The sequence below is a fragment of the Nycticebus coucang genome, chromosome 2, assembly GCF_027406575.1.
Source record: "Nycticebus coucang isolate mNycCou1 chromosome 2, mNycCou1.pri, whole genome shotgun sequence".
NCBI lineage: Eukaryota > Metazoa > Chordata > Mammalia > Primates > Lorisidae > Nycticebus > Nycticebus coucang.
The window spans coordinates 2,818,298-2,842,239 of NC_069781.1; the positions used below are offsets into that span (position 1 = coordinate 2,818,298).

Below are 23,942 nucleotides of genomic sequence, written 5' to 3' on the forward strand. Positions count from 1 at the left end.
TTCTCCCGAACCCTAACTAAACCCAGGGTTAGTCTGCCAGGAGCTTGTCTTGGGGCTCTGCTCTGGGAGTTCGAGGCCCTTTCCCATTCCTGGCAGCTTAGGATTGGATGAAGAAAATGAGAAACAAACAGAGCTTTTTACAACTGGAGCTTCTGGAAGGTGCTCCTGAGCCCTGTGCACATGCGGGCTGATGGCTCTGTGCTGCCCTGACAGGTTCTCGGGCAGGGAGGACAGGGAGAAAGTGACTTTGGATGTCTGGAAGCAGGCACCCCTCAGAGCTGGCACACAGTCCTTGCTAATTGGTCTCCATGAGGCTCAAAATCCTACCCCCACCTCCAGAGGCCTTCCCTTTGGTTCCACTAGTGTGCTAGAAAACGCTTAATCACCAGCTCTCGGGTCGAGGGAGTTGCACTTTATAGCATCTGCCCTTTGCTATGGGGTAAATGCTCTGGAATCCCCAGTGGGGAAGGTAGGGGAGACACACACTGTTGGCTCTCATAAGCTGGCCTGAGCCCCCAGCCCCTCCACACGTCATCCCTGAGTATCCCAGGCTACTTGTCTGGATACTGTTGAGCCTTTGCTGGCCCAGTAGAAAAGGCAAGTGTAGCTGTTCTTTGAAGAAGTGCCTGAACCTCCACTGCACCCCAGCCCGGCAGGGAGCCAGTGGGTACCACTTTGGCTGGGACCCAGGGCTCTGGTTCCTCAGGTTGTCAGAGGGGCCCATCAGCTATGGGGCCACATCATCACAACCCCTGCTTATTAAGGCCCCTACTCTGGGCAGCCAGGTGGGTGGCGAGTCTGTCCCCATTTTATAGATAAGAAGCCGAGGCTCAGGAGAGGCTCCTTGTCCAAGTTCACCAAGCCCCAGAGGCTGGTGACATTCACCTGTGTCCTGAGTTTTCCAGCTCCACTGCAGCCTCTGCCTCACTGGTTCTGCAGGACAGTGGCCTTGTCTGAGGCCTGGGGGAGCTGCCATGCCCCCAGCCCCAGCCTATGAGCTGGCCTTGGCCCTCCCCCGCAGCCTGCTGGGCGAGGCTGTCTCACCACAGCTTGTCTCCTCCACACTGCTTCTGCTTAGGCCTCCCTCCCTTCATCAGAGTCTCCAACCATCAGGATTCAGCTCTGGCTGGAAGGCTCTAAAGCCAGGCCAGCACCTCAGGCTGGGGACAAATGGTGAACCTAGACATGGACTGCCTACTCCACTTGTGCAGGCCAGAAAGATGGGAGTGGAGGCAGAGGCCACTCCCTCCCCTCTGGGGAGCTGCCTGACACTCCCTCCCTCTGAAAGCAGCTGTCCAGGTCTGTCCTGGTACCTAGCCCCTCTGTGGATAGCACCTGGTCTGACCCTGTCTGCTCCAGCCTCCTAGAGCCCAGGGCCAAGGCCACGTGGTGGGTGTGGGGTCGGAGGAATCTGGAATAGGGACGGGAGGAGGGGCAGAGTGTGGGTCTCGGGAATCCTTCCACCCCCCATCCCTGAGCAAAGGGTGGCAGGGGCTAAAGTTTGGGTCTGAAGCCCAGGAGCCAGAGGGCACTGGCCTTGGCTGCACCTACTTCTGAGCAAGCAAAGCCTGGAGCTTCCAAAGTCAGACTCATTCAGAAACAGTGCAGCATAGCCAGGAGTCATGCGCCTACAGCCCCTCCCCATAGCCCAGCACACTGTGCAATGCAGGGTGCAGCGGCAAACAGGACTCACCAGCCCACCGCTGGGGTCACGGACGTAGCCGTAGGCGATGGTCTTGTGGATGGCGAACCCAAAGTCCGCTCTGCGGATGTGGCCCACCACGTGGCCGTCTCTCCAGATGGCCTCCAACCCCAACATGGGCACTTTTCTGGAAGAAGCAATGAGACAGCTGGGACCCCAGAAACCCTCTGGTGCACACACATCTGCTCCAGCCTGGAGGACACAGGGGCTAGACTGTGCCCGTCAGACCCCCCCTTGCTCCACGAAAGCAGGGCTGGGCTGCTGGGTCATCGCCAACCCCAGAGCCAGCCCAGCACCCAGCCTGGACACCAGGGCACAGGCTTCGAGTGAATAAAATGAAGGGAACAAAAACATCAAAGCCAGGATCGGACAGCAGTGTTTCTAAAAGTGGGCATGTTTGAGCCAGGCCATGGCAGCAAGCACCCTCACACCTTGCTCCCCCTGACTCGTCTTCTCTCTCAGTGAGGAGCCCTTTATTAGAAGGCTTCCTTCAGTTCATGGCATACATGGCTGCTCACAATAAAATTCTTGGCAATTCAAAGTAGGAAGACAAAGAAAGAAGTAAACTAGAATCTCAGGGACAACAGCACCGGGATGACTGGTGTCACTTTCCTGTGTGGCTGGCCATTTCGGCCGCAGCTGTGGGCAGCCCAGGCTGAGTGACACGGGCCAGGCAGTCCTACAGAGCCGATGCTGTTCTCATCCAGAGGAAAACGGACCTGCCAGGGTCCCAGGGCAATGTGGCAGGGCCACTCTTCACCACTCCACAGACCCATCTCATCTGGTCTCCTCCAGGGACCTTGCCAGCCCAGACCTGTGGTGCTGGGGGCTATCTCACAGCATGACACGGAAGCCCCAGCAGAGCCCACAGGGAGGGAATGTGTGCCGAGGAGGCCACCCCTAGAGCCAGGCTGCAGGCTGCAGGCACATCACAGAGGGTCAGATGTTGGGGCCAGGTGGGCTCCTGGGAGGTAGACCAGCAGTCATGCAGAGAGGCACAGCCTGCCGAGGGCCCAGAGAGGGTATGGGCCAGGGCTGGACCTCAGCTCCGCTCCCCCCACCCCCAATCACTCCCCACACCTCTCTAGAAGGTTCCAGAAATCTGGGGGAAGCACCCTGTCCGTAGCTGGCTGTCAGCTGTGCATCAACAAATCCCCAGACAACTGGCCTTCCCAGAGGCTAGTGGTACCCAGACCCCTGAGGGAACCCCAGATGGTCCTCTGACACCAGCACGGCATTTTTACCTCAGAGCCACCCAGGAGCTGAGCAGAGCCAGGCTTCCAGAACCTAGGGAGAGTCAGGCCCAGCTCTCATCCATGGGCTCAAAGCCACCCCTCAGCGGGCAGAGCAGAGTCAGGTTCTCCAAGCAAGCCTCTCTTCCACCTCTGCCGTGTGGCACCTGGCCTCCTTGGTGACAGAGATGGCAGCCCTCAGGCCCCTTTCACCCCCACAGGGCAATGGGGATTTAGTGGGGAATAGGCTGGGAGTCACAGCACAGTGACTAGAGCACCAGGCTCCCTCCCAGCTCGGCCAGGACCCAAGGGGGGCTGGCATGGCTTAGCCCACCCTCCTCTTTCAAGGGGGAGGGCCCTCTTTTGAAGAGGGCATGCCTTCCCCACGGCCTGGCCCCTGACTGTCCTGCTCTCTGCCTGGCCTGGGAGGGGCCTGAGTCTACAACCTCAGCTTTGGAATCAGACAGGCCTGCCTGGAATCCCAGCTCTACCTGGGACAGAGCCGGATGCAGAGAGACAGTGTGTCCCTTGGCCTTAGTTTCCCCATCTGTAATGGGCTGTTGTGCGCACTCTGGGAGGGGGTGGCTGGCTCATGGGAAGTATCAGTCAGTACTAGGGGCTTTGACGGCCATGGGCAGTCACCTCTGGACAGCCTGGGACAGCAGGACACTTACTCCTCCACGGTGAAACACACCAAGCGCCGGCGAAGGCCTGAGGCCCGCTGCTTCTCCAGGGCCTCACGCCCCAGGAAAGGTACAGGGGACTTGAGCTTGCAGGTAAAGGCCAGGCCCGCCTCCAGGGGACTGTCGTCCGGCCGCAGGTCTGCGTGCCAGTGCCGGTAGCCTGCAGCAAGGGGAGACCACCGGTCAGTGCCCAGCTATGGAGGAAAGCCCTCCAAAGACAAGGTGGACACTGCCCAAACCCACCCTCCCCAGCCCCACAGTCCCCTCACCCAGAGTTGCTTGGTGACCAGGGCAGCCCAGGCATTGACGCCGTAAGGCTCCCAGGAGACCCTAAGCAGACCACCCCATCAGCCCTCAGCCCTCTGCAACCTCAGGATGGGGGCACAGGGGAGGATTTGTGAGGGGGCCTGAGTGGCACCAGGGGAGCTGTCCCCATCTGGGGGGGGAGGGAGTGGGCTTCATCCAGAAGCTCTAGCACCTGCTCTGACCTTTTGCAAATCTCCAAGGGAATCCAAGGTACTGAGTTCAAATCTAGCCCTGGCCCCACCCCTGGGGTGCTGGGCAGAGCCTCAGTCCTTGAGTCTGTGTGTAGGGGCTGGCCATCCCAGCACCATCTCTGGAGCCCTTCACAGAAGACCCAGTTTCTGGACAGCAATGAGTGTTTGGAGAAATGATGGTGTCAGGGGTAGGGGGTACGGGTGATGGGAGAGGCCAACAGCCACTTTGCCTCCAGGTGGCTAGGTGCACCCAAGTGCCATCCAGATCTCCCAGTCACCTTTCTCGATGCTCAGAGAGTCAATGGCTCGATACCCTGCGTTGACTAGGCCATGCCTGGCTCCCGCTGCCATCACGGCCTGGTACACAGGCACGCAGGACACCCTCGGGATGTGCAGCTCCCAGCCCAGCTCTCCCACAAAGGAGAGCCGCATGGCCCGGACCTGGAGAGGACGAGGTCACAGCTTAGACACAGCAGGCTCACATGACTGAGGTCCAGGCCTGGCCGCTCCCTCCCAGTGGACAGTTCCTGCTGTCACCATCACTCTCAGCTGCTGTGCCAGCCAGATCACCACCCAGAATGGAGTCTTCCAAGCAGAATTCACTCAGCCGCTCTGGAAATCTAAGGTGAGGAAGTGGAGGGGTGTCGTCTCTAGGGAGGGAGAAGGTGGGTTTGGGGTCACTGTGTACCACTGTGTACAGACCTCAGATCAAAGTGACTGTGTTAGTTTTTTTTTTCACGACCAAAGACTACAACTGGGTGGTTTAAAACAATGGAAGTTAACTTTTAGTTCTGGGGGCTTAAAATCCAAAATTGAAGTGTCAACAGGCCTGCTCCCTCTGGAGGTCCCAGGAGGATCACGCCTGCTCTCTAGGGGGGCCCTGGTGCTGCTCAACTTGTAGCCGTGTCACTCCAGTCTCTGTCTCTTCACGTGGCCTCCCCTGTGGGTCTGTGTCTCTCCTCTTCTGTCTTTTACTAGGACACTTGTCACTGGATCTAGGACCTACCCTGATCTTGTATATTCTTATTCTTACCTTAATAACAACTGCAAAGATACTGTTTCCAAATAAGACCAGACACACAGGGTCTGGGGAGTTAGGACATGGGCATGTCTCTGAGGGCCCCACTCAGCCCACTGCAGCGACCACAGGTGCACCCCTCCCCTCCCTATGGCCTCAGTTTCCTCATTTGTACAAGGTTTTCAGGAGCTCTGCTAGGCACCCCGAGAAGAACAACTCGTGGGTCTCCAGAGCTGTGCATGGTGGGCACAGAGGTATCTTGGGGAAAGCAACCTCTGTATGAGTCTCTGGTTCTAGAAATCAATCGCCCACTAGTGTGACCAGCCTTGGCCAGGCTGAGATCCCAGGACAGTCATAGCCACGACTAGAGTCTCAGCAGGACTCTGCCAGAAGCACGACCATGCCGTGCACAGGCACTGTGCTGGGGAGCAAGGCTCTATCCAGGCTGGAAGGTGGAGTAAGAGCTCATGCCTCAGACAGGTCCCCCAAGCCAGGGGAAGAGTAGGCTCCAGGCACTGCACTGGGGCCGCAGGTGTGGCTGGAGGCAGGAGAGAAGGCTGCAGGTGGGGCTCGCAGGGCCTTGTGTCAGGCTGGGAATATCTGACTGTGAAAGGCCTTGCCTGAAAACTGAGTGGCCCACGCCAGTCCTGCAGAAATGATGGTGCCGATTACTGTGTGCTCGTGGCTAAGATCCTACCTTCCCGGCCCATGCAGTGGTGGGGACCACTGTAAGTGATGCCCAGGGCTAATGCCAAAACAGGCTCCAAGGGGCCCCGCATCTGGCCTGGGCACACCCAGCCCTGCCAGGGGCAGCCAGTTTCTTTGCGGGGGGCATGTGTCCTGCACCCTGGGCTAGCACCAGCATGAAAGCCACAACCAGCATGGGGTGACAAGCTGCCTGGGGATGTGACCTTTCCCACACATTTGGCCTGGGCGCATTTCACGAACACACTCAGCAACCAGACCCACCTCCCCACCTTCGGGCAAGTCCTCAACCCCACAGAGTCCCCAGGGGTGACGCCCAAGTGCTCAGCCCCGGAACCACCCAGCTCACAAGAAGGTCCTGGAGAGCTCAGCACGTCACAGAGCACCAACAGTGGAGGGCAGCTGTGCAGCTCCCCCAGGGTAACATCTGTGCAGGAGGAGGGGGCAGGCCACTCTGCCAGCCCAGAACCAGCCCCCGACATGCCTGGTGGTGATCACACTGTGCCAAGGGGCTGGATTCTAAAAGCTTTCGAAACAATGTCAATTTGCTCTGAGTTACCATTTGCCCAGGCCTCTCAGAAAACTCAAAATCGACACAGAAAATTTACTGTTGACATTTCCCTGCTTCCCTGGTGCAGGCCGCAGGCCCCTGACAAAGACTGCCTTGTCAACGGGGTTCTAATTTTAGAGCGCATGGGAGAGCTTGGGGCTAAAAGCCAATCTCATTTTGAAACAGAAAAAATAATTTTCAAAGCATGGCCTGTAACGACCTCACAACTCCAGATTCCTATTCAGACACACACTCCTGACCCAGCTAAGGGAGGGGTCAGAGTCCCCAGGTGGGATGACATTGTCACCCCTTCCCAGCTCCCGGCAGCTCAGGGAGGCCAGAGTCTGGGTCTCCATAGTAGCCTGTGCACAGCTAGCCCACAGGAGGTGCCAAAGATGGGGAAATAGACAATTAAATTGAATAGAGAGGAAATAAATCCTCGTGTATGGTCAAAGGATCCCTGACAAGGACGCTAAGACCACTGCATGGGGAGGGACAATCTCTCCAACAAATGGTGGGGAACTGGACATCCACGGGCCGGAGCACAGCATGGGACCCTTATACCATATCCCCCAAATTTACTCAAAATGGAACAAAGACCTTACCCAAAGATCTATAACCATAAAACCTCCAGAAGAAAGTGACATGGAATCAGAAATGGGGATGGGTTTTGTCAGAAAGCAACAGACGCAAAAACAGACAGATGGAATTGCACCCAACATAAACATTTTGTGCATCAAAAAACACTAACAACAGAGTGAAAAGGCAACCTACAGAATGGGAGGAAATATTTGTGAATTGTAGCTCCAATAAGGGTCTTTATCCAGAATAAATTTAAAAAGTCTTACAATTCAACAACAACAAAGACAATCAAACACCCCATTAAAAATATGGGCAAAGCACTTGAATAGACACTTATCAAAAAAAGAGCTAGAAATGGCCAAGAACCATAAGAAAAGATGCTGCACGTCCCTGGTCACCAGAGAAACACAAAGAGACTCTTCTGGCATTAAAGGTGGTCAGCCGTGGGCTCTCATAGTGAGCTCCAGACAGGATGAACAGAAATGAGGCCCTGCCTGGGAAACACCGGGGTGAGTGCGGACACCGAGCAAGGCAGGAGAGAGGAGATTCTCGAGCCGCCGCTTGGACCAGCTCCCACTGTCTTATTAGCAGCACCAGATGCTTTTTGACTGTGGAATAATATCTCTGAAGCACGGAGCTTCCACTATAGCTGCCAGCTAGCAATTCAGGTGCTTTAAGTGTGAAAACAGTCAAGGTGATGTCAAGATTTTTCCCAGACAGACACCAAGCTTGTTAGTCATGATTCTGGCTGAAAGATGCCATACAGCCGTGGTTCTCAACCTTCCTAATACCGTGGCCCTTGAATACAGTTCCTGTGGGTCGTGACCTACAGGTTGAGAACTGCTGCCGTAGAGGGTGTCCTTCAGCCTCTAGCATCGGAGGGCCACCCGAGAGCAGACCCTTGGCCGGGTGGGGGTCATCCTGGGATGAGGAAGACCCAGGCAGGATAGGGTGGCAGGACAGGACCCTCTGGGGCTCACGCGCTGCACGAGTGTCAGGGCTCAGGACAGCAGGGCACTTTGGCAGGCTGAGTCTCTGAAGCAGGGGACATGCCTCTCGGCCCTGCTCCTGTTGTCTAGTCTCCCACCTCCCAACCAAGTCACAGAAACTGGAATCCCTCTCCCCATCGCCCGCCATAAAACCTCGAAATAGGGCTCCTGCCTTCCTCACCTTTCTAACAGCTGGCCATAGACAAGTCCCCTGACCTGCCTCATCTGATTGTGGGTCACAGACCCTCCATCCAAAGGGGTCTGCCCCACACCCAGGAGGAAGGATGCTGCCCAGAGAGGCCAAGAGACTCTGCACAGACAGGCATTCTGGTGCCCCTTGGTCTGTTACAGTCACATTTCTAAGGCTGCCTGTTCTTCACGGAAGCTGAGCATGAGGACAGACGGCTGTCCCCAGGTCTTTGGGTCTTCACTTCTAAAGGCTCTTGTGTCATGTGAAACTTTGATTATATAAACTCGTTATGTTTTTCTTGTGTGAACCTGTCTTTTGCTACAGGAAGGTTGGCTGTGACCCTGACAGAAGGACAGGAAAGGGATTGGTCACATCCTTTCTGCCCCTAGGACAAGATTGGAATCTAGAATAGAGTCATCACTGGACGCCCCAGGGCTCCCAGCTCAGGCCCTGAGCACAGTAGATGGTCAGCAAAGTCCACTTAGTTCCACCCTAGGTCCCCTGCTCCAGACAGAAGTGGCAAACCCAGGGCAGGACAAAGCTTCATCCACCCACTCCACAAACACCCATATTCTGACATCCCCCTGTGTCCCAGGCTTCAGCTCCTCCATAGCACAGGGAATGCTGCCAGACCCCGGCACTCACAGTAGGTGCAGGATGGCTGAGAGGTTGGGTCATCTAGCCAGAGCAGGCACCGAAGTGGCTGAGGGTGTGGGATTTGGGATGATGCAAACCTGCTGGATTCAAATTCGAGCCCAAATGTCTCACACTAGCACTGAACTCCCCTTTCAGTCCTGGCTCCTGCTGCTGGAGAGCCAGGTACTGACAGGGCTGCTGGCACCAGCTCCTCAGACACTCAGCACAGTCACCACTGAAAGATGCAGCAGGGGCTTGCTACTCTGCAGGGGGGTGCTACTGGCACCCTGCATGTAGCACACAAGAGGGTCAGGTCACTTGCCCAGTGATGTCCTGGAAAATGTTTCACAATCAGCCCTTGTGGGGTGGGGGAGCACTTCCTAATTCCCATGGTATAAATTCATTCTCCATGCTAATTTCCAGTCACCAGTGATCCAGCAACCACCTTGCTGGTTTCCTACAGCTGTGAGCGGTCCAGCACTCGCTGAGAAGGCCTCCTAGCCGTTGGTGGCAGAGCAAGGTTCAACCAGCTGTTTCCAGCTCTGGAGCTGGAGCCTTACACTGTGAGACACACTCTCCCTGCCCTTGACATTGAATATTTCTGTGTGGGAGAGGATATGCTCAGATTTCAGTAAAACATGGGTCGGGGGTGGGATTTAATGCCGGGCACATCACTACACTCCATGCCAGCTGTGTGGCGGAGAGGACTCAGAAGCCAGGGAGGTGCTGGTCCCAGCCTCAGCTCAGCACTGAGGCCATGCTGGTCCCAAGGACAGTGAGGACCAGGCTCCTCCTAGGAGTGCTCTGACCATGTGCGTCATCAGAACCCGTCCAAAGCGTGCCTTTCTGGGTAAATGCTACAGGAGGGCTGGAGTAGATGTTCCACAGACACAGGCTGACATGTCCCATCAGTTTCAGGTCCCATCAGTTCATGGTGGTTTCACCAGTTTCCAGGGCGTTTGGTTGTGTATCAATACCCTCCACATATCAGGGGCATCCACTGTAATCTCCATCACTGTCAACATGTCAGGGGCATCCACTGTAATCTCCATCACTGTCAACATGTCAGGGGCATCCACTGTAATCTCCATCACTGTCAACATATCAGGGGCATCCTCCAAACTTGGTCATCTACTAAGGATGTGAGGACCACAGGGGCCACAAACAAAGGGCAGGCAGAGACTAGAGCATGAGTAGCCTTCTGTAGAGTCTGAGCTCCAAACTCACAAGGGAGGAGAAAAGCAAGCTGGTAGCAGGATTGGAGGGGCTTCATTTTTCAAACCATTTGGAGACGCCCAAGATATTCTTGCTCCTAAAAACATCCCACAGGGGCTGCTCAGTCTCCTCCCCTCTGCCTGGTTCAGAGGTTAGTGTGTAGGGGGAGGTGATGAAGGCAATGATGGTGGCAGTGGTGGTGGTTGGTGATGGTGATGACAGTGATGGAGATTATAGTAGTGATGATGGTGATGGTGGTGGTGGTGATGATAATGGTGACAGTGATGGTGATGATGATGATGATGGTGATGTGATGATGGTGGGTGATGGTGATGATGGTGATGGTGGTGATGGTGATGGTGGTGATGGTGGTGGTGGCGGTGATGATGGTGATGTGATGATGGTGGTGGTGATGATGGTGATGGTGGTGATGGTGATGTGATGATGATGGTGATGATGGTGGTGATGGTGGTGGTGATGATGGTGGTGATGGTGATGTGATGATGGTGGTGATGGTGATGATGGTGGTGGTGGTGATGATGGTGGTGATGGTGATGGTGATGTGATGATGGTGGTGGTGGTGATGATGATGGTGGTGATGGTGGTGGTGGTGATGATGGTGGTGATGGTGATGTGATGATGGTGGTGGTGGTGATGATGGTGGTGATGTGATGGTGGTGGTGGTGATTATGGTGATGATGGTGGTAGTGGTGGTAGTGGTGGTGATGGTGGTGATGGTGGTGGTGGTGATGATGGTGATTATGGTGGTAGTGGTGGTAGTGATGGTGATGGTGGTGGTGGTGATGATGGGGATGATGTGATAGTGGTGGTGATGGTGGTGATGGTGATGGTGGTGATGATGGTGGTAGTGGTGGTAGTGGTGGTGATGGTGGTGATGGTGGTGGTGGTGATGGTGGTGATGTGATGGTGGTGGTGGTGATGATGGTGGTAGTGGTGGTAGTGGTGGTGATGATGGCGATGGTGGTGGTGGTGATGTGATGATGGTGGTGGTGGTGATGATGGTGGTAGTGGTGGTAGTGGTGGTGATGGTGGTGATGGTTGTGTTGGTGGTGATGGTGGTGGTGGTGGTGAAGTGATAATGGTGGTGGTGGTGATTATGGTGATGATGGTGGTAGTGGTGGTAGTGGTGGTGATGGTGGTGATGGTGGTAGTGGTGGTGATGTGATGATGGTGGTGGTGGTGATGATGGTGGTGATGGTGGTAGTGGTGGTGTTGGTGGTGATGGTGGTGATGTGATGATGGTGGTGGTGGTGATGATGGTGATGATGGTGGTAGTGGTGGTAGTGGTGGTGATGGTGGTAATGGTGGTGGTGATGGTGATGGTGATGATGGTGGTGGTGATGATGGTGATGATGGTGGTAGTGGTGGTAGTGGTGGTGATGGTGGTGATGATGGTGGTGGTGGTGATGGTGACGATGGTGGTGATAGTGATGGCAATTACGGTGTGGTGGTGGTGATGACGATCATGATGATGTTGGTGATGGTGGTTGTAGTGATTGTGGTGGTTGTGGTGGTGGTGACAGTGGTGGTTATGGTGGTAGAAGTGATGATGGTGATGGTGATGGTGGGGATAGTGATTGGAAACCAATTTTCCAAGAATAATAAATACAATGTGTGATGCTCAAACCACACTCTATACACTTGAAGCTCTCAGAGGATCTGCAAGGCTCTCCAAGAGCTGGTCAACCTCAGGATCCATCTGCTAGCCCTTGGGAACATCGAGTCTGCCAAAGACCCATCTCCAGTCCCTCATCAGAGGGAAGCTCATCTCCCCAGCTAGCCTTGTCCCTGGAATCCCAAAAATCCCAAAAGCCTTGAATGACCCCCTGGACACCTGTGTGCACCCATAGACAGCACTGGAACCTGGAGAGAATGAACCCGCTACTGCCCTTAGCAAGTCCTGAAATCTCTTTAAGTGTGCACCTGAAATCTCTGAAGTGTGCACCTTAGCAAGTCCTGAAATCTCTGAAGTGGTCACCCAACTTTGTTCAATCGGGCCTGTAGCCCTTACATTTTCATGGCAAGACATTTTCATTGTTTCTCCACTGGAGCTTAAATTGTGGCAGGCACAGATTGCGGCCACCAGTGCATCTCAGCTGCATCACAGAACCTGCTTGTGATGTCACATGTCTGTTTAAGGCTTTGGCAAGTTGGTGCAGGTTTTGCGAACCGAGTTTTTAGGTGGTGGCTGAAACCCAACTGGCGAATGAATGCTCTGTGAATGCCACAGCATCTCTGACTGGCATGTCGTGGTTTATCACGCGTGTGGGTGAGAGACAGCTCCATCCTGAACTAACTGAATCCTAACAGCATGCCATGGCCAAGATTTCTCACCATCGGGAAAAGAAATCCAATTTCCTTTGAGCTGAAATTAATTTTCAGAAGAAAATCGCTTTATCACTGCATGCCATGATGAGTCCCCAGTGCCTGCTGCTTCACAGAGAGGCCTGTCCTCGTGTCGCTCCAGGAACACCATGTCTGGAAGAGCTGAGCTCCAGGAGACATGGAGGGAGAGCGAGTCCTCACTGGGAATCTCTCCGACCTTGAGGCAGATATTCAGGGAGTGAGGACAGCTGGTCTGCTGGCTGTGGGCAGACAGCAACTGCTCCCATCCTCCTTCCTCTGGGGCTCCAGGGATTAAGAAAGCCTGGGATGGACCCAAGCACCTCAGAGGAGAATGCTTGTAAAACAGCAGCTGAGGAGACTCAGCTGGGAGCCAGCTCCAAGTTGTCTTGTGAGTGGGGGTTCCGCTGTCCTGCCCTGGGCCTGGGTCTGCAGTTTTTGGCTCCTGCTTCATTCCTGAGTCTCCTTTTGACCGGGTGGTTTTGCTGACTACACAGGCGTACACATTCCTCACCCGCGTCTGGTTGGCTGGAGGCCAGTTGATCTCCTATAAATACTTGGCCCAGCCCCATGCTCTGGCCCGGCATTTCTCCACATTGAGGCATATGTCGTCAACACGTTTCCAAGCCAGCACAAGAAATTATTTAGGAGAATATGAAATTCTCCCTGGATTCAGGGAATTCAGAGTGTCTGGAGAGACTACTGGGATGGCCCAGAAGGAACTTTAGACATCGTCTAGGCTTTGTGTGACAGATGGGGAAACTGAGGCCCAGAGAGGCACCCTACAGAAGGCTGGGGCAGGTCTAGAAGCCAAGCCTCTGGCTCCCAGCTCTGCTGAGTGCTGGGGTAACATGGCTTTGGGCCCAAGACCCCTCAGCATCTGTGCTGACCCAGCTGCCTCCTGCCTGTGAGGCCCACCATGGGACAAAGGGTAGCAGCCAGCCTTGGTGTCCACAGCCTGAAGTCCTCCCAATGGCTGAGTCTCCACCCTTTATGCTGGCTGGGGCAGGGGAAGCCACATGTCCTCGCCTCAGGCCACGAGAGAAAGTGTGGCCTGAGGGGCGGTAAGGGACGGCCTTCCAGGTCAGAAGATCCAGAACATCAAATTGAAGGACCAAAGCCCCTGCCCTGTCTCGTCCACACCCCACCCCTGCCCCCTCTCGTCCACACCTCCCCCTGCCCCCTCGTCCACACCTCCCCCTGCCCCATCTCGTCCACACCTCCCCCTGCCCCCTCGTCCACACCTCCCCCTGCCCCATCTCGTCCACACCTCCCCCTGCCCCCTCTCGTCCACACCTCCCCCTGCCCCCTCTCATCTACACCTCCCCCTGCCCCCTCTCATCCACACCTCCCCCTGCCCCCTCTCGTCTACACCTCCCCCTGCCCCCTCTCGTCTACACCTCCCCCTGCCCCATCTCATCTACACCTCCCCCTGCCCCCTCTCGTCTACACCTCCCCCTGCCCCATCTCATCTACACCTCCCCCTGCCCCCTCTCGTCTACACCTCCCCCTGCCCCATCTCATCTATACCTCCCCCTGCCCCCTCTCGTCTACACCTCCCCCTGCCCCATCTCATCTATACCTCCCCCTACCCCATCTCGTCCACATCCCACCCCTGCCCCATCTCGTCCACACCTCCCCCTGCCCCCTCTCGTCCACACCTCCCCCTGCCCCCTCTCGTCCACACCTCCCACTGCCCCATCTTGTCCACACCTCCCCCCACCCCATCTCGTCCACACCTCCCTGTCTCATCTCGTCCACACCTCCCCCTGCCCCATCTCGTCCACACCTCCCTGTCCCCTCTCGTCCACACCTACCCATATCCCCACAGTGGTCACAGAGGACGGGATCCTTGGGTGGCCCACAACCTCCACTCCACTCCACTCCTCAATGTCTCCAGCCCTCACTTCAGGGGAACTGGACCCTCCAACCACCCAGCAACTCCAAGTCCCCCTTGTAACATGTGCAGACCTGACCTCCAAGGCCCTGCTGGCCACTCCCAAGAACCACGGGGAGGATGAGACAAAGAGGGATGAGAAGCTGCTGTTGCCACACTTGGTGCAGGGTCTCTGGAGAAGACAGGGAACCCTGCCACTCACACCCCACGTTCCCCAGTGGTCCCAGAGTACACAGATGTGAGCATGTGAGTGACCCCAAAGAAGCAGCCCCTTAGCCCTGGTGACAGTAATGTGTATGCTCTGAGGTCAGTGGACCTTCCTAAGGATGAGGCCCTGGGACCTGGCTGGGGGCCGGTGGGATGAGCTTCTGGCTGAGGCCAGGGAGAGAGAAGGACCCCTGAGCCCTCAGGCATCTGCTCCTCCAGTCCTGCCAAAGGATCTGGGAGGTGCTGGATGCAGGGACAGGGCTTGGGTGCTGTGTGGGGCTGTGGGTGGGGTGTAGGCCAGCTGCTGTGAGCCCCAGACTCACTGGCCAGACCAAATCAGGTCAGTTTAGGGCAGAGGCACCCATAACAGTCCAAGAGGTCCAGGCAATAGCAGTCTGTCCACCAGCTTGTCTTTCTCTTACCAAAACCCAGTTCTCCCCTGTGACCATCTCTGGGGAGTCTCCCCTCCCTGACAACTCTTTGGCCAGTTACCATTCACCCCTCCTGGGGCCCCTCTGTAGTACAGGCGGGGCTGGGCCCACTGAGGTCAGGGCTGCACCCTCCACCCCAGAGGCCCAAGCCCGGCACCCAGCCAATGTGTTCAGAATCCATGGTCAAGCCAGGCGAGGGCCAGTGGAGGGAAGTGTGGGGGCAGGAGGCCCAGCACTGTGGAAAGGTCCTTCAGTTCAGAAGCAAATGCTAGAACTCAGCTGGGAGTCCACAAGATCCAACAGGAGCTGATGGCATTGTAAGAACAGCCCCAGTAAGACCAGGCCCGCGCCTTTCCCAGGGGCCTGGCCTCACCACCCCTCTCGGCAGTCCCACTGGAAGCAACACGCACTTCTGCCTTGTCCAGTCTTTCACCCTTCCGTCACCATGACCTCCCGCAGACAGGGACCTAGCCCAGAAAGCTCTGGGCTTCTCTCCCACCCTGCCAGAGACTCAGGACAGTTCCGCGCACAGGGAGCAGCCCAGCAAATGCCAAAGGACAGGCACAGAATGACCTGAAGCTCTGACTAGGAGGGGGACCCAGGTCCAGATCTCTGTCTCAGGTCAGTAACCAGAGGGCCGGAGAGGCTTATGTACAAGGGAAGCTTCTCGAAGGCTATTTCCAAGGTGAGGAAGTGGACCCGTGTGCATGTTCATGCCCAGGGCACTGCTCACAAGACTGAGAGGTGAGTGTGTGGTTACTGAAAGTGGTCTCAGGTGGGTGTTGTAGCAGGTGCCTGTAGTCCCAGCTACTCGGGAGGGTGAGGCAGGAGGATCACTAGAACCGAGGAGTTTGAAGTTGCTGTGAGCTATGATAATGCCACAGCACTTTACCCACGGCAACAGAGTGAGATTCAGTCTCAAAAATAAATAATAAAATAACATAAAATAAAAGTGGCTCTTAGGGAATAAAGGGATGAGGAAATGATTGTAACATTCTCTGACAACAGAGCAGTGTGCACAAACTATGTGACCACTGATCAGAGAAGATTACAGGACAGACACTGACCCTTCAACCACAGTTTGCTCCAGGCACAGCTAGAGGGCTTTCCACTACCTTGTGCAGGCTCTGTGACTGGTCCTGAATTCCACAGGGAGACACTGCTGGCCACCAAGTCCTTAGCCACCCTGCTGCAGGCGAGCTTTGTGAAGCATTGCATGGAGTCTGCCTGGGGATCCAAGATCCTCACTCTAGGGCTGACACAAGGCAGGCTCAGAGGGGCCAAGGTCATGCCTGAAGAAGGCTGCTAGAAGTGAGGTCTGCCCGGGCCCATAGTCCATGGTCATGCTCTGAAGCAAAACAATGAGATCAACTTTACAAAGCCACAGCACACTCTGTGTGCCACACCAGGGTGCCAGCACCCTGGGCACTATGCCTCACTCCTGGCCCTGTCTGTTACCCTGGGGAGTCATCCTGAAAGCACAGCCTCTGTGCAGGCAAGGGCTGGCCCCTGGGGCAGGGGAGGCAGCTGGGATTGCCTGTCATTTGCTGGAGACTAGGCCTCAGGATGGGAGGCGACATGTACCTGATCTTCCCACCTCTAGCAGCCAAACTGCACAGGCAGAGCCGACGCCAAGCCTAGTGAGGTGGGAAAAAACCCACAGCTCCTCTCCGTTCCTACAAGTCAGAGCTTGGCCCCAAACAAAGCTGGACAGTGTAGGGACCCCACGGATAGCTCAATCTGGAATCAGGGCAGTCTGGACATCACCATGGCCCAAGGTCAAGCTGTGCTGCTCTCCCAGAGCCCACCCTCTCTGGTCCCAGCAGGCAGCCTTGCACCAAGGAGGCAGGAAGCAGGCTAGACAGTGGCGGCTCGGCTTCCTGCCCCCCAGTGCAGCCTGGCCAGCTCCTCAGCTCTGCAGAGCCGCCTTTATCTCCCCTGGTCTCTGGCAGCCTCCTCCCTGCTGTCACCGCCACATGGTTTATTTGCTAACAGGACACAAATTTGTCCTCCAGGCCCTCCAGCCCCTCTGCAGGCCAGGACCTTATCCTCCAACCTTCCTCAGCACTTTTCCAACCAGAACCCGCAGATGAACACATGGGGCATGGGAACAGGGGAGGTGCACCCACATCCCCACGCCTTAAGGCCACTCCATTTCAGCAACACACACTGGTGCTCTCCAGCTTTATTAGCTTTGTGGCCGTTAGCAGGCCAGTCCAGCCAGACCCTGAGCACCATTCAGGGTGACGCCCATCACTCCGGGTACCCTTACTTCCTCTGTGAGCTCTGGAGGGCCCTGCAGCCAGGGGCACCTTACACTGCTGCCAATGAGCAGAGCAGTCATAAACCCAGGTTCTAAATGGGAGGTCATGCCCTGGGTATGCTTGGCCACTTCTGGAAACCTTTGTGGCTGCCACAGCTGGGGGTGCTGCTGACATGGAGCAGGCGAGGCCGAGGAGTCAGGAGAGCCCCCAGCATGGGGTGTCTGCTCCCAGACAGTGTGCTGAGGTCAGAGACCCTGTGACAGAACCTTCCGTGTCGCCGCGAAGGTTACAAGAGGAAATACATGTGTGAAGTGCTGAGCCGCGTGTGCAGGAGGCCTTGCCGAGAGGCGCTGGCGTTCACGTTTCTACCATCAGCAACTTACCGAGAGGGGTCAAGACAAAGGTCACAATGCTGCAGGAAACTGAAGCCCAGAAGGTGACAGGCTGACCTGGAGCTGCAGCCAGGACTGACCCCGGGTCTCAGGAAGCCTCCTGCACTGGTGCCCGACACCACCCAGTCTCAGGAGCACCAGAATGGACTGTCTTTCACCTGCGCAGCCTCCCGCCCACCGCATGGTGTGGGGAGGTGCTCAGAGGACACGGAGACCTACCCTGTTGCTTGCTGGGGGTCTCTCTGACTCGGGAGGACTGCCCTGTGCCTTCAAGAAACAGGACACAGAGGTAGATGTGCCGTTGGTGAGGTCAAGGCTGCCTTCCCTGGGGCTGAGTCCCCTGCAACTTTGGCCCCAGCAATCTCTTGAGTTCCCGACAGCTTCATAGTTAGGAAGCAAGGCCCAGGGAGGTACAGGGACCTCAAAGGCCTCTGGCCCCCAGGTCCCGGGCGGGCTTATTCTCTGCTGTTATTTACCGCCCAGAGGACACAGCCAGCTGGTACCTACCAGGTGCCCGGCAGCTGTCACCAGCTTGTGGGTGGAGAAAGGGAAGGCCTCGTCGCTCAGGTCTGCATCAAGCACCTCCTGCAGAATGGCCCGGCTGTGGGCAAAAGCAGAAGTGCCAGTCAGAGAGCAGCAGCCACCCCTGGTGCCCAGGCCGGGGAGGCCCCTGGGAGCCACATCCTCACGGGGCACACAGGCATGGATTAGGAAAACCACCCCAAGATGACAAACAGCAAAGGCAATCAGATGAGGGCACTACCGTCAGAGGGCCGGGGCAGTCATCGCCCTTGAATGCTCCCAAATCACTGCCCGGAAGAACAGAGCTGCCAGGGAGCCAAGCAACTCCCAAGCCCAGGGTCCTAACCCCACAAGAACACTCACACCCTAGCTACAGTGGCCTCCATGTCCTACAGAGAAGCCAAATCGGCAGCAGAGCTGGGCCATCCAACAGGAGGCACCCTCCTGGACACAGTCCTGCTCTGCCCCCTGACCTAACGCTCCCACCAGGCTCCTGGGCACCCTCCTGGGGTGCTGAGGCTGAGAACCTGGGGCTGGGCACCTGGCCAGTGCTCGGAGATAGAACCATTCCATGGCATCACCTGAGGGCCTGTCACCTGCCCAAGGACCAGGGCCGCACCAGAGTACCCAGTCTGCTGAGGAGTGCGAGTCACAGAGCGCTGCACGGATGAGCTCTGTCCTCAGCTGCATCACAGTTGGCCTGGCCAGTGTGTTGGATCCACTCCCTGATCTAGAAGGTCCATGAGGGTGGGGCTTCTCTCCTCCCCCCCCCTGCTCAGTGTGGCCCTGCCATCCTGCTTACGCGGGTACCAAAGACCCGCCCTGGGGCCCATGCCCAGGGTCTCCCTGGAACCTGTCATTTCCTAGATATGTGCCTGCTGCTTCCCCGACATCCTCATCCCTTCCTGTGCCCCCATTTAACTTTGTTATTCTTCAGCTCAGTTGAGCTGTCACCTCCTCCAGGAAGCCTTCCCTGGCTCCCCAAGTGAGGGTCCCACGGTTTCTTGCTGAGGCATCTCTCACATTCGTTGTACTTGCTACCTACTAAACCAGGAACTCCGTGTCAATAAGACATGTCACCCTGATGTGTTGACATAGAGAAGGATTGTCAAAATGCCCCAGCTTAGCACAGCCAGAGCATGTCCCACACTGGCAGGAGTCAGCCCCCCGTGTCCACCCCAGTGCGGCCAACTCTAATCCCAACCCCCGTGGTACCAGGAGCCGCCGTCCCCACCATCCCCAGGTGCTCAGCCGAGATCCTTACAGAACTCCCACACCAGCCCCACCTGGTGGTGTACCACAGAGAGTGGCAGGGTGGCCTCCAGACCCTCAGGTGTCTTCCCAGAGGAGAGGGATTCTGGAACTGCAGCTGGGGCTCTGACCCAGGCTGGGGACTGGACAGGTGAGGACAGGGTGGGCACCCAGCCCACATGTGGGAGCTGCCCCTTTCCATAGGAAGCAGTAGGTAGCCGGGGGACATGGGCTCCCCAACAGAGACCCATGTTCTTGGCCCAGCTCCTTAACATTCCTCTTTCCCCCACCCAGCTAATGGGGCCAGTGCTGCTGCCCCTTGGGGCCGCAGTGAAGCAGGCAGCACACTCGGGTCAGCCCAGGTCGGCCCCTTCTGGGCGGTACAATGTTCTCTCTGCCAGCCACGTGACATTATTTGAATTTAAGTTCACTATAATTAAAAATTCAGTCCCAGCAGCCACATGGCAAGGGCCCAATAGCCACACAGGGCTTAGTGGCTGCCATATGGGGGCCACTCAGTTATGGAACATTTCCAGAAAGTTCTCTGGGGCAGCAGTTCATACAGCACTTCCCACATCCATGCTAAGTGCTTCCCAGCACCAGCACAGAACCCTGGTCCTCAGCAGCCGTGGCAACATTATTATTCATATAAGAAACTTTGGGCTATTTTTGAAAGAGAGAGGACTTTTTTTGGAGGGGAAAGTTAGAAGTTACTGGGAGGAGGAGCTTGTCCTGCAGCAGCAGCCTTCACCGGCTGCCTGGAGCAGCTAGTAATTAGGCTGGAGGAAGCAGCCTATCCCCTGGGGCTGTGTCTTGATCAGCCTGTCTGGCGCACCCTCCCCCATCCCCACCCTGCCCACCTGCCTCCCCAAGGCTAAAAATGCATCCCCCTCACCACAAGGTCCCCATGGCAATGAAGCCAACAAAGTCAGAAGATCCTAGGACCCAGCCAGGCTGCCAGGCCCCACACCTGCTCCCCAGAGATGCAGGGCTCAGGCTCACCCAGGGGAGCCCTGAGATTCCTGGGTACCTGCCACTCCTTCCCCAGCCCAGGGACAGAGCCCCACGGAAGCCATGTCTTCTTTGTCTCCTTCAGAGGTGCCATCTCCAGACTGTGGGGTGCTGTCCCAACCCCTCTGGGCACACCCTCCAGCCCTGCTCCACCCCTCCTCGCCTATACCTGCCATGGGACCTTTGCACCTGCTGCCCCCCCTCTGCTGGAAGCTCTGTTCTTCCAGAGAGTTCTGAGACTTGACCCCTCCTTTTCTCCAGGGCTTTGCCTACATGCCACTATAATACATGTGGTTTTGGCTTTGCCTAAATGCCACCATGATGCAGCCTCAAGGCAAACATTCATGGAAGCCAATCAGTGCTAAAATACTTGACCAACTCAGGTTCCATCCATTCATAAGCAAGTGTGCACCGTGCATCCACCATGTACCTCTGAGCAAAGACACTACAGTCCCTGCCCCGGACTCGCTTATAGCCCAGGATGGGGGTCAACCAGCTTGGCATTCAGCTGAGGGCTACTGGCTTGGTTGGCTACAAGGTGCTAGGGGAGGTGGACCCTGTAGCAGGGTCTCAGTAGGACCGCAGGCTGACAGGACGTCACCCAGGCACAGCTGAGCTTTGCCCAGGTGTTCATTCCGGGGCCTCCCCCGCCCCACCACCTGAGATGAGTCTCCCATTCCCGGAGGTGTGACTATGCCCTGGCAGTCAAGGAAGAAAGGCCTAGATGAGGTGTGTCTTCTCAAAGAGGGTTTGTAACTCACTAAGAAGTGAGGCAGTAAGAGCGGGTAGGTTTCTGAAAGCTCATCAGGCCACAGTCCCTCCAGCTTGGGCACTCACGAGCTGTGTGACCTTGAGCACGTCTCTGCCTCTCTGTGCCTCAGTTTCTTCAGTAATACAAATGTAGCTACCTTAGAGAACTGTCACTGGGAGCAGAGTTACTGGCTCGGGGCCTAGCAGATCACAGATGCCCTCTGCACCCCATGCCAGTCCCCTCTCTGAAGCACAGCCAGAGGGAAGTTCGGAACCTGGATAAATAATCTCCAAAGCACCAGGACACAGACACTCGCCTGCTCAGGGGTCCTTTTGCCTAAGCCCTGTCTGTGTCTCTACACAAAAGCCAGCACCTGAGGATCCTCACAGGGCCATGATTCCTCATGAGGGGAGCACAGCTCAGTAAGCATCTACAGAATGAGTGGGTGCCTGAACAGCCCATCCTAGCCCTTGGCATGGGGGTGTTTAGGGAGGGGCAGGGGGCCTCTCAGTGTGGCGGGGAGAACCTGGCCTGCCCTGTCCTCTTAGAGGCTGCAGGTGCCCAGAGACTGCCTTGCCTTGCCCCAGGGACCTTTCTATGACACTACGAAGCTCCATCTGAATCTCGAGTTAAGCCACTGTCTGTGGCCTGGTGCTTTGAAGATTGTTTATCCAGCCAGGTTTGCCAGAGTGGTTCACTCTTCAGAATGCCCCATTCTCGACCAATAAGTTGTGGTCAAGGGCCAGCTGGAGGGCCTGGGTCAGGGTGCCAGGTGTGCCCAGGTGCTCGACCCCCCCCTCCTCACCTGGCCGGGCCCTGTACGCTAATTATGCCCAGGTCCTCAGAGCTGTCGATGAGCTGGCACTGGAACCTCTGGTCCTGTAGCACAGTGGTGATGTGGGACCAGTTGTGCTGGGCTGCAGCCCCGCCCACAGCCAGGTAGTAGCCATCCCCTGGAAGAGACGCACTTGCACTCAGAGCAGGGTTTCAGGGCCAGGGAGGGGGACAGTGAAGGTGGCCCAACCTCCTGCTTGAGTGAACAGTAAAAGCCAGAGCTTAGTGATCCCCAAAGGGCCCTGGATTCTCAGTGAAGGGGAACAAAATTCAAGCCCTGCACTGTGGGCCACATCAGAGGGGCCCGGGGTGGGGACCCCCACAGTTATATATGCCAAACGGGGGAGTCTGAGACTCACACCCACTTCTTAGGGGTTTCCTGATCCAGAACGGTTTAAGAGCCCAGTGGCATCAGGTCTTAGGAAGATTCTGTCCCACTGCAGCCCCCAGCGCTGGGTGAGCCTAGACAGACGCATCCTCTCTGAGCCTCCACGTCCTCACCGCCCCACTTCACCCTCTCCTTCCATGGCCCCAGGTCTCTGGGGTCCCTGGCTCAGCCATTTCAGGGCTGTGGGCCAGGCTCTGGGTTGGGGGCTTTCCAGGAAACACCCCCTGATGATACATGGGAAGCTGAGTCATCTCCATCCCTCTGTGTCAGAAAAAGAGACTGAGGTTCAAAGAGGTCACACGTAGCAGGAGAAGACGAAACCCGGATGGCTCTGCCCCACAGCTGTGGAACACACCAGGCTGCCCTACCACCAGGCCCCCATGCTGGACAGCTGGCCCACCTCAGCCCAGTACCCTGGGGATGGCGCTACCCCGGGCACAGCCTCCCATTCTCATTTGGAATCTGGGGAGAAGGGAACTCCTTGGTAGGGGTAATTAGCCACAACTATGTCTAGTGCCTTGTGTGGGCTCACTGACTCAAGCCCCCTGCTCATAATTTTGGGCATGAGAGCAGCCATGGGAGGAAGCCCTGACCCAGGGAGGCAATGGGGACTCCCCACCCTCTGTGCCCCCCTCACCTGTCCCCAAGCCTCACAGGGCCTCCCCTTTAGAGGTAGCAGCACCCAGGGAGCTCCCCCAACCTGCGGCCCCAGCTCCTCCATCTAGATAACAGGATGACACTGAAACAAGGCTGCTGGGGGGATTTAAGAGCCTCAGCACAGGGAGTCCGGCTGGCTGGAGGTGTCAAGACCCTCATCCCCTTCCCTGTTCTGCATGGAGGCAGGTGGCTTCTCTGGACCTCTGGTGCCATTTACTCTGGACACCAGCAGGAAGGGCAGGAGGAAGAGACTGGGCCCTGAGTATGAAGTCAGGAAAGCCTCAGCCCCCAGCAGCTGCCGTCAGAGGTGGGAGAATCCCACCTGAGTACCCCACACCTCCAGCCCTGCCCCTGCTGTCGTGGTCATGGGTATAGCCACCTGCTGTGATTAAAAATCAGATGGGCTCCTTCCTCTATCCAGCAAGGGGGGCCAGCTAGTCGTACAGACTGGACAGCTGGGCTTGTGATGCTCCTGAGGCTATGACAGGGCCAGCCACCCACTCAAAGCTTAGACCTGGGGACCTTCCTCCTTCTCCACCCAAGGTTCAGGTACCACTGTCATCACAAGTGAGGGAAGGAGCAGAGGAGCCTGGATCTGGTGGCAGCACCCAGCTGAGGTCCCAGCAGGGGCTGTGGTCATCACAGTCCCTCGTGCCTGTCCAGATGAGCCATGGGACACCTCTGACCTTGTCACCCCCTGTGCTGTGGGCTCCTCTGTGCCCCAATCCTGTCAGACCCATTCCAAAGGCCTCAGCCTCCAGGAAGCCCTCCTTGACAACTAGAGCTCTAGTGCCTCCAGATCACTCAGGCCAGATTCTGGTGTCACCCACGGCTCCCATCTCTCCCTCACTCCCACATCTCAAAGAGCAGCCTGGGTGGCCCCAGCCTGGGCTGTGGCATCCCAGACCTGGATAGCCCACCTGTCCCCACGTCACCCTGCTGCCTACCACCCTGAAGCCTAATCTCACCACATC

General features: G+C 56.7%; 1 protein-coding gene across 18 annotated transcripts in view; it reads right to left on the reverse strand.

The window, feature by feature from the left end:
* Positions 1-23,942, reverse strand: part of VAV2 (vav guanine nucleotide exchange factor 2) — a 272,198-nt gene that overhangs the window by 1,050 nt on the left and 247,206 nt on the right. For 16 of the 18 annotated variants that reach the window (XM_053558480.1, XM_053558490.1, XM_053558471.1 and 13 more), the window contains 5 exons: positions 21,895-22,042; positions 18,062-18,155; positions 4,393-4,555; positions 3,609-3,777; positions 1,694-1,829 (listed from right to left, as the gene is read on the reverse strand). In XM_053558480.1, the coding sequence (XP_053414455.1) occupies positions 1,694-1,829; positions 3,609-3,777; positions 4,393-4,555; positions 18,062-18,155; positions 21,895-22,042 (710 nt within the window). Of the gene's footprint in view, positions 1-1,693; positions 1,830-2,958; positions 3,110-3,608; positions 3,778-4,392; positions 4,556-18,061; positions 18,156-21,894; positions 22,043-23,942 lie in introns of those variants that run through there. The other 2 variants (XM_053558499.1, XR_008373766.1) reach the window with 2 other exon arrangements.